Source organism: Camelus bactrianus, chromosome 36, assembly GCF_048773025.1.
Source record: "Camelus bactrianus isolate YW-2024 breed Bactrian camel chromosome 36, ASM4877302v1, whole genome shotgun sequence".
In the NCBI taxonomy this organism is placed as follows: domain Eukaryota; kingdom Metazoa; phylum Chordata; class Mammalia; order Artiodactyla; family Camelidae; genus Camelus; species Camelus bactrianus.
Genome location: NC_133574.1, coordinates 3,818,814 through 3,828,040, shown reverse-complemented (window position 1 = coordinate 3,828,040; position 9,227 = coordinate 3,818,814). Strand labels below are relative to the sequence as shown.

The 9,227-nt window shown below is 61.7% G+C and overlaps 1 protein-coding gene across 1 annotated transcript; it reads left to right on the top strand.

Annotated features, from left to right (window-relative positions):
* The first annotated feature begins 2,748 nt into the window (after positions 1-2,748).
* LOC105080204 (uncharacterized) lies at positions 2,749-8,823 on the top strand. Its single transcript, XM_010969106.3, has 3 exons — positions 2,749-6,686; positions 7,683-7,791; positions 8,330-8,823. The coding sequence occupies exons 1-3, from the start codon at positions 6,608-6,610 to the stop codon at positions 8,751-8,753; spliced, it is 612 nt and encodes a 203-aa protein (XP_010967408.1). The 5' UTR covers positions 2,749-6,607; the 3' UTR covers positions 8,754-8,823.
* Positions 8,824-9,227: the final 404 nt, after the last annotated feature.

Below are 9,227 nucleotides of genomic sequence, written 5' to 3'. Positions count from 1 at the left end.
GAGTTCGATTTCTTTAGCAATCACAGGGCTGTTCTGATTACCTTCCCTGCTGGGTGAGCTGCAGTAGTTTGCGTGTTTCAGGGAGCAGGTCACTGATCTCAGCTGTCAGATTCACACCACGCTGCTGTCGTGGTGTTTACCATCCTCTTCGTGTCTGCAGGGTCGGTAGTAAAGTGACATTTCTTTCCTGAACTTGTTAGTGTCTTTCTCTCTTTTTTGTTTTGTCACGCTTGCTAGAGATCTATTGATTTCATCAATATTTTCAAAGAACCAGGTTCATCGCTGTGTGCTGGACACCGTCCACTGCTCGTGTGTGCGGCCCGGAAACCCTCCGCACGGCGCCACCACTCGTGTGCCGTGTAACCCCACTTACAGACGCGGGAGCCCAAGCACCGATGACGAGATGACTCACCTGGGATCTCACCGCCAGCAGGTGTTGGAGCCGCAGCTGCATCTCAGATCCCCACTCCAGGCCCCCAGACTCCGCAGTGGGCGAGGATCCAGAAGGAGGGACCATAGAGTTCTTTTCTTTGGTAAGTGGAGTGTGTGACAACATTCCTTCCTTCCTTCCCGTGATGGGCAGCAGAGGGGCTTGAGAAAGCCTTGGAAAAACTCAAGACACCGCTCATCTTTTTCTGCAGACGTGGTCTGCACCACCCCCAGGACACGCGTCAGCAGGTACATCGGCCGCCTCCTGGAAGCCAGGTGGAGCTGGGGATGGAGGACCTGAGCGGCTTCACCCTGAAGTACAGGCAGGCTGGGCGAGGGGAAGGTAGGTGCCGGGGTGGGGTACCGGTGGGAGGCTGGGGCCCTGGGACGTCTGAGAACGTGGGTGCGGCCCTTCTCAAGGCTGCAGTGGTTCTGGGCAACCCCGCGCCGTCGGGAAGAGCCTGGTGTCTCCGGGAAGCCAGGGCCACTGACGGGGGATTCCTGTCTTGCGGTACCACCAGCTTCAGGGCGAGTGTTCCACCAGCGCCGTCGCCCTGTGCCTGAGTCTGGCCACCTCCCTCGGCCTTGTCTACCTGCTGATAACCCCGCAGTAAGCGCTGTTCTGGGTCCGTCGGTCAGAGGGCACCGCGAGTCCCTTGCCTGTCAAGTTCAGGTTTCACTCCCGCAGTCACACTCCCACGGTGCCCCGCCTCTGGGGACAGCCTGAGCCACACGCCAGCTCTCCACTTCCCGGAGGGACTGGCTGTGCGAGCCTGCTGGCCGCTGCGTGGGGCTGCTCTTAATTTTAAGTGCACTCAATTCTAAGACCTCTCCGTCCACAGCACACACACCATTGGCTTCATGACGGCTTCCGCAAGAGGAAACAGACCAAACAGGCACCCTGGTTTCCAGGTGCTTGTGGCCCAATTTTCCAGAAAAAGCAGGCTCTGGAAAGGAACGCAGATATAATAGTTTAAACAACGTTTAATCATTACGAGTCTGAGTGAGTTTGGCAGTGTTTGTGTTTTAGTAAGAAAGACCCCAGAAAATCTCCACTTTTTTCCCAGACATACCACTTTCTTAATAAACCTCCCGAGTGGAGTGATCCTTCTGCGAGTTTGCAGGAAACGCATGGAAGCCACCCCCAGCCCCAAACACCGGGCACATAGAGGCCGTCTGCACGGCCCTACCTGGGGACCCAAGTTTTCCTAGAAAAGCCCTTTCCAGATGAGGCCCAGGCAGAGGGCAGTGCCCGGCAGCCAGGTCTGTGCAGCCCTTGGCCTTCCTGCATGAGGAGAGTGCCTCCCAGGTGCTCCCAGGGCTGGAGAGACCCTGGGGTGGTGGTGAAGTGAGGGCAGGCACAGGAGGGGCTCCTCTGCGAGAAGAGGACCAGCACGGGCAGCCCCCCAGAGGCCACTGCTGCTTCCAGGGGGCTGGGACCCGGGTGGGGCAGGGGAGGGAGGGCGGGGCCCCGGGCATCCTCTGGGCACAGCTCACCTGGCCCAGCCCGCAGGGACTGTGTGTCGTCTGTCCTAGGGGTGTGGCTGCCTGCTCCCGCTGGTGTTCTGCGTCTGCTTCCTGGTGTCCTGTGTCCTGGACCTGCTCATCACCTGCTCCAGGCACGTGTGTGTGTCCTGTACCTGCCGATCACCTGAGCACGCAGGTGCGTGGCCTCTGCCTGCCCTCTTGGCAGGACAGGGGGAGGCAGTTTGTCCCTCGCCCTCCTGGCAGGTGAAGAGCCGTCCATGGAGGAGAAGCTCACTAGCCCCATCCTGTGTGGTGCCGTGTGGAGTTCTGGGCCGTGCCGTATAGACACGGGGGTGGGTGTGGATGGTGACTGAGTGAACACAAGGAGTGACGCTGTTCTTTCCAAAAGGAGGGCCCCGTGCCTTGTCGGGTGACCGTGTCGCAGACGGGGGCCTCCACACTCTCGAGGACTCCTCGTTGGCTCTGGAGCCAGGGTTGAGCCCGTGGCCCGGTGCTGCCCGAGGCTCCCGGGAGGGGGCTCTGTCCTTGTCCTGCACACCTTCCACGCCTCCTGAACCTCCTTTTCCAAACGTCCCGTTTCCCCGCCCCAGTTGGCACGTCTGACAGACCCAGGGTTATCTTTGTACAGTTGTTGGAAAGAGCTACTTGGGAAGGCTGAGTCTAGTTTAATTACTTCAATTCTTTCTTATTCATAGGCACCCTCTTGATTGAAGTTGAGAGAAAAACGCCATTTGAGTAAACGGCCACAGTGCAGCTCCTTGATCTCATAGGTGGAGCGGCCTCGGGTTCAGTCAGCTGAGATTTCCCGCTTCAGGTGAGGCGGCTTTATTCACCCGATTTCAGTCGAAAGCGCAGCAAGTAGATGCTGGCTTTTAAGGCCTGTCACCCTCGTCCCCAGTGCTGGGGACCCGTGTGCCCGGCGGACGAACGGTTCTCCTGGTGGGGGGGGGGCCCGGGCTCCGCCAGCCCCGTTCTTTCTGAACGTCCGCTGTCCCTCCTCGCCCTCCCTCGTCGGCCTGCGCGTTGTCCTCCGTGTGGGGTTGTGACCCGGCGCCGTGGCGGCTCCCCCTCCCGGCTGCGGGGCAGGAGGCCGCCCAGGCAGAGCGCACGGTCCTGACGGCAGGCGGCTTCAGTCCACCCGGCCGGCGCGTGCCTGTTCAGGGGCGACCCACGTGCTCAGACACTGCCCTCCCCGGGCCCTGGACGGGACAGCAGGGCTCTGAGCTCACCACAGGGCTTGTGCGGAAGGCTGTGGGGCCAGGCGACGGGAGGCGCGTGGTCGGCGGGACCCGGCTGGGGAGGATGGGGGCCGGCGGGTGGGCAGAGCTGTCCAGCAGGGCCCGGCGCGTACGGAGGGAGGGGGGTGCCAGGGGCACGGCTGTGCCCGCGGCTGGGTTAGGTCCATTGCCGCCGCGCGTCCTGAGAAGGCCTGGGAGTCACAGAGGGCCTTCCTCTGTGCCACAGGAGTGGCCACAGCCAGGGAGTCAGGGCCGGCGTGGCAGCTCCAGGACCACCTGGGCCCTTCGCCCACCCCAGTGGCTCCCTCGTCACCAGGGGCTGCCAGCTCCGGGGCCTTTGTGAAAGGGACGGGAACTGGAGCTGATGTTCATGAAGGCCTGGGAGCAGGGCCTGGGACACCACCGGCTCCACTGAACATTCTTAGAACAAGAGAAGCGACTGGTGCAGCAGAGGGGCGGGGTCTGTGTGGGTCCCACAGGCCAGGTCGCTGTGACCAGAGGGGGCGCTCTGCGGGGCTGGGGGCGGAGGGCGCGGGGGCAGGCGGCTGGAGGGTCCGCGGTGAGGGCTGGAACGGAACGGGGCAGGGCGGCCCCGAGCAGACGCGCGGGCCCAGCTGAGGCTGGGTGGCCTGCCGAGGGTGCGCCTGCGGCGGTGCTGGCCCTGGGTGGGCACGTGGGGGGACCAGGGCTGAGCGGGCGGGGCGGGGTGGGGAGGAGCGGTGAGGAGGGCGCCAGAGGGGCGCGCGCTGGACCGGCCCCTGGGCACCTGCAGGTGCAGGTGCGCGTCGTTCTCGGGGGCGCCAGGCCTCCCTGGTTCCCGGGGACACGAGTGTGGTGTGACTGGGACGGCAGCCCCCGCAGCCTCCCCCCAAGGCCGGTGCTCATGGTCATATTTCAGCCTCATTTTCCCATCCCCTGTCCCAGTCACCCCTTTGTGGTTTTCTGAGCAAAGGCAGAGGAGATCCTTCAGGCCGGTGAGTCCTAACTCGGGCTTCCTCCCCTCCCTGTGTTACCAAGTCTAGACTCGTTCTGCTCGCCGCACGACAGGCCAGTAAATCGGGAGATGAGGTGTTGGGGCAGGGAATACCGACTTTATTTGCGAAGCCAGCAGACCAAGAGGATGCCAGACTAACGTCTTAGAGAACCACCCTCCCAAGTCAGAATTCAGGCTGCTTTTATGCTAAAAGGGGAGGGTGTGGTTGGCTGTTGCAAACTCCCTGCTGCGGGAATCCTCTGTTCTTGCAGCCGTCCCCGGGGGTCAGGTCATGGTGCCCCTGCAAACCTCCCACAAGACAAATGTTGTTTTCTGTTCTGCAACTTGTTACCTTTACAGGAGTGCGAAGGTGTCAACATCCTTCAAGGGCAGAGCCCCGAGAACAGGCTCTCCTGTGCATTTCAGGCTAAAGGCAACGCTGTTTTATAAAAGGTGCAGAGCCGGCAAGACTGAGCCCAGAAAACAGGGCACAGGGTTAAAGCCAAAGGAACAGGTCTCACGTGGAGTCAGATTTGTCCTTTTCTGTTACACCTGCTGCCCTGGCAGGGCTGGCCCCCCAGCCCCGCCCACCCTGGACCCCGAGTGCCGCCTGCAGGGGGTGGGGAGGCAGGGAGGGGGTGTGCAGCGCTGGTGAGATAAACTAGACGTGGCTGATGGATGGACGGTGACTGGAAAGTCAGAAAACCTCTGGGTTTTCCCTCTTTGGGGCGGGAGACGGAGCCTCAGCAGAGGGCGGTGACCTTGGAGACAAACCCAGCAGCTCCTGGTCCCCGTGTTACATCGTGTCCTACCTCGGCCTCAGTGGCTCCTGCAGTGTATGTGTGTGGGACTAAGTTCATTTATGTAGCATAGATTAAGTCAGTATTTTTTAAATTTCAAATTGCAACTCACTAGGGCTGTACATTTTTTTTTATTTTGGTGAGTTGTGAACAAAAGCAATGGAATAGAAATGAATGAAAATGTGACTCAGTGTCAGTCACCCACAGGGTGTCCTGGAAGTCTGTTCCAGCTGTGTGTGTCTGTGTGACTGTGACCTACAGCATGGTTCTTGGCTTGTCTCCTGGCTGGAAGCCTCTGAATGCCCTCCCCCCGCCCCCAATGGGAGCAGGTGGTCCAGGGAGCCGGGCCTCCCTTCTCCCGGCCCCTGACACACCCAGGGCAGGAGCCCGGCCTGCCGAGTGGAGACGGACGTGCTTGTGCAGTGGTCCCATTTGCCTACGCTGTTCAGAGTCCACGGCCACAGGCCTCGGGCACAGCGGGGCCGTCACTCAGCGGCCACCTGCCTCCCCCCGACCATTTGGCGCAGCTGCGGTTTCCTCGTGTCGTGTCCGGGTCACGGCACACTCCACGGCTTCTCTCCCTGCAGGGCTCAGGCTCTCGCTCCCGATTTGCCCTGCGTCCCCCTGCCTTGTGCCCTCGTCCCTCTGTTGGGGTCCTTCGTGAAATTCAGCACCGGCTGTGAACTGCCCTTTGGCCGTGGGGTCCGGGATGCCCAGCCTGGCCATGGCTGCAGAGTCGCCTTGAGACAGTGACAGCGAGCCTTGAGGACGTTCCAACATGTCACACCCCACTGGGCTGCCTTTAACTAACTGTGGGCCCCATTTTAGGGGTGTTTTCCATTGTTCATGTCCGACCAGCTGCCTTTTTTTGGTGTTGTGACAAATTAGTCCTTGAGCTGTCATTTGGTCTGAGTGTGCACCCGTCTCGGCTCCCTGTGTGAGCTGAGCAACCCGGCCTGTGTCCCCGTCTGCGGAGGGAGTGAGGCTGGCTGGTGGTGTCTGGGCCCCGGTTCCTGACCTGCAGAGCAGGGAGCGTAATGACCCCGACTTCACGGATAACCGAGTACGTGGCCCAGGGCACCCTTGCTCGGGGGTGCTTTCTGTGAGGTCCCGCGGTCTCTTGTTTTTCTTTCCACTTCCAATGTCAGAAGTGTGATTCTAAGACTTTCCAACTTCATCCATGAAATCATCTGTTGAGTGTTGCAAAAATGTATTTAAATAGGCTTCAAGTAAAATTTCTAGTAACTTAACGAAAGTTGTATGAAGCCTGTGTGAAGAAAGTGATAAAACTTAACGCATATACAAGAAGAAACAAACAAAGGGGAATTTTACCATTTCTGAGACAGAAGGGCGCAATAGAATGGAAGTGTCAAGTTAATCTGCTCAGGGAATTTCGGCGCCAGTCAGTGCCACGGGGCGGAGCGGACGTGGGAGGCGCTGCTCTTTTCAATTTAAAGGTGTCACTGTTCAGGTTTCAGATTTTGGCAGCGTTTCCACCTGGGAGGTTAATTATATGAAAACAGCCAGGAAACGTGTGTGGCAGATGAGAGCGGGTGAGAGTCTGGCCGCGTTCAGATGCTTCTCGCCGTTCTGTGCTGTGAAATGGTCTACTGTGGCCACCAACGACTTTGTAAAAGAGGCTGTTTTCAGTAGCGTTTTATGGTTCAGTGTTTTGCAGGATGCCTGGCGATCCAGACCCGCACCGTCCTGTGCATCTTCATAGTGGTCTGAGTCTGCTCCGTGGCCCCAGGATGAGTGGTGAGCATGTCTGCGGGGGCGGGGCGTGGCGGGAGCCGTGAGGTGCAGGGATGAGGGGCACCTGCGGGAGCCGCACTGGAGGTCCGACCCTAGGGTGGGGAGGGGTCAGAGGTGGGCCTGGGGTGCCCCAGGAAGCCAGGGCCAGGGGGACGTCACCCAGGGGAGGAGATGTGATCGGCCCTTCGTGGTGTGCCGGGGACAGGAGCCGGGCAGAGAGGTAGGACGGAGAGGTGGTGGGCAGGAAGAGGATGGAGCTGAGGGGTTTAGGAGGATGGCAGGGGCCTCGTGCCCCCCAGCCCAGGCCCTGGGGCTCCGCTTCTGGTAGTGAGGAGCCTTGAAGGGCCACGAGCAGGCGGGAGTGTCCGAGGCCCGGCTGGTGGCACTGGTGGAGTGGCTGCAGCGGGAAGCTGGGGAGGGCGGGGGAGCAGGGGGTGCTGGGTGGGGCCCCTCCGTCCCCTCCAGGCGGGCCGCCTGCCCTGGGCCTGGGGCTCCAGCCCCAACGGGTCCCTGGTGGTCCTGCCGTCTGGGGGCCGCGCCCCAGTGCTGCCCGCCCCGCCCTGCGAGTCTGCACCCGACGCCCTGCTTTGGGGCCTCGCGGGCACCCTCCCGCTGGGCATACTCCTGCGGGTCTCCTCCTTGTCCGGAGTGATCCTGCTCACGTGCTCACTGCATCCTACTCCTGGTCCTGGAGCCCAGCTGGTACACGAAGACTGTGGGGCAGGTCCGCTGCTCCCGCCGGAGCCCGTGGGCGGGTGTGGCGAATCCCCGCCCGTGATGCCCTGTGTTCTGGTTTGCTGGCTAGAAGCTCGTTAGTGCCAGGCGTCATCCCTTCTTCACTTGGGCGCCAGTTCCAGCAGGTCCTTGGGCTTCCCCGTGAGGGGTGGCGCTCAGCCCGGGTCGGTCCCAGGCGCCTCCGGGGGAGTCGCGTCTGAGGGGCCCTCCGTGCACGGGCCCTGTGTTCTGGGCACTGACGTGGGTTTTCCTCCTCCTCCCCAGCGGGCGGCAGTGTCTCCAGGCGCAGCCTCCAGCCGATCGTGGCCGTCCTGCTGTTCTCACGTGCGCTGTCCCCGCACGCCCGGCAGGTGGACGTCAAGCTGCGGCCAGAGTATGTCTGGGCCACACGGGCAGGAGGAGCCCTCTGCTTCCTTGGGGGCCGGCAGCTGGCAAGGGAGTCTCTTGGGGGGGGTGCAGGTGGGGGCTCCCGGTTAGACGCCGGCGGCCGTGTGTGCGGCGCCGTCGGGGAGGAGGTGCCGGGGACAAGGAGCAGGACCGCAGGGCGGCAGGAAGGGGGGCAGCTGTGAACCGTGTCTGGCAGTCGGAGTTCAGCTGTCTGGCCAGCAGTGAGCGCCCTGTCCCCAGAGGCGTTCTGGCAGGGGGGTGACGGTGCAGGGGGGCTGGACGTGACAGCAGGTCTCCCCAGCCAGTTGGATGCAGAGAGAGAGGAGGAGAGTTTATCACAGGGATGGGCCCGTGAGGTCGCGGAGGCAGGGCGGTCCCGCGGCCTGCTGTCCGCAGTGAGAGGACAGGGGTGCCAGGGTGTACGTGTTCCACTTCGAGCCCCGCTGTCCGGGGGCGGGGGAAGCTGGACACCCAGCTCAGGCAGAGTGCGAATTCACCCTCCTCTGCCTTCTCCTTCTGTTCAGGCCCCTGGGGACTGGGGGACGCCCGCCCACGTTGTGGAGGGCGGCCTCTTCCCTCCGCCCAGCGGCGCAGAGACTGACTCTCCTTACGCACCTGCTGGGACGCAGCCGCGGTGACGCTCACCAGCCCTCTGGGCGCCCCGTGGCCCGGGGAGCTGACACCTACCAGCAGCCCCTCCCCGCGTGCTCGGCCCGGGCCTGGCGCCCCGTAGGTCCTCCGCACAGCTGGACCCCCTGCAGACGCTGCGTTACCGACGTCCGGCAGCCCCTGGTCCCTCTGGGGCCTCAGGACAGCCGCTGCTGGGCTGTCCTCTCCGTGGGAGAGAGGCAGGGCGGGGCAAGGGCGTGTGCCACCTGCGGTGGGGACAGAGGCAGTGGCCGCACCGATGAACACGACTGCTCCCCCTCTAGTTCAGGAAGCCTGTAAAAGACAGACGCTGGTTAAACAGCTTTTTTTTTTTTTTTTAATTTTTTAAAAAATTGAAGTATGTAAGTCAGTTCCAGTGTGTTAACTTCTGACCTGCGCCGTCACGTCCTGGTCGTGCACACACGTACACGTATTCGTTTTCATATTCTTTTCCATCAAAGGTTATTACAGGGTCACTGAACCCAGCTCCCTGTGCTGAGTGGGTTTCTGTCTGCACATCAGGGCAGGTTTCCTGTGGAGGTTCACGAGGAATTACTGCCTTCCCCTGGGTAAACAGAAGAAGGAATGTGCGTGTGTGTGTGTGTGCGTGCGTGTGTCCTGTGCGTGCATGTGTCCTGTGCGTGCGTGCGTGTGTCCTGTGCGTGCGTGTGTCCTGTGTGTGCGTGCGTGTGTCCTGTGCGTGCGTGTGTCCTGTGTGTGCGTGTGTGTGTCCTGTGCGTGCATGTGTCCTGTGTGTGCGTGTGTGTGTCCTGT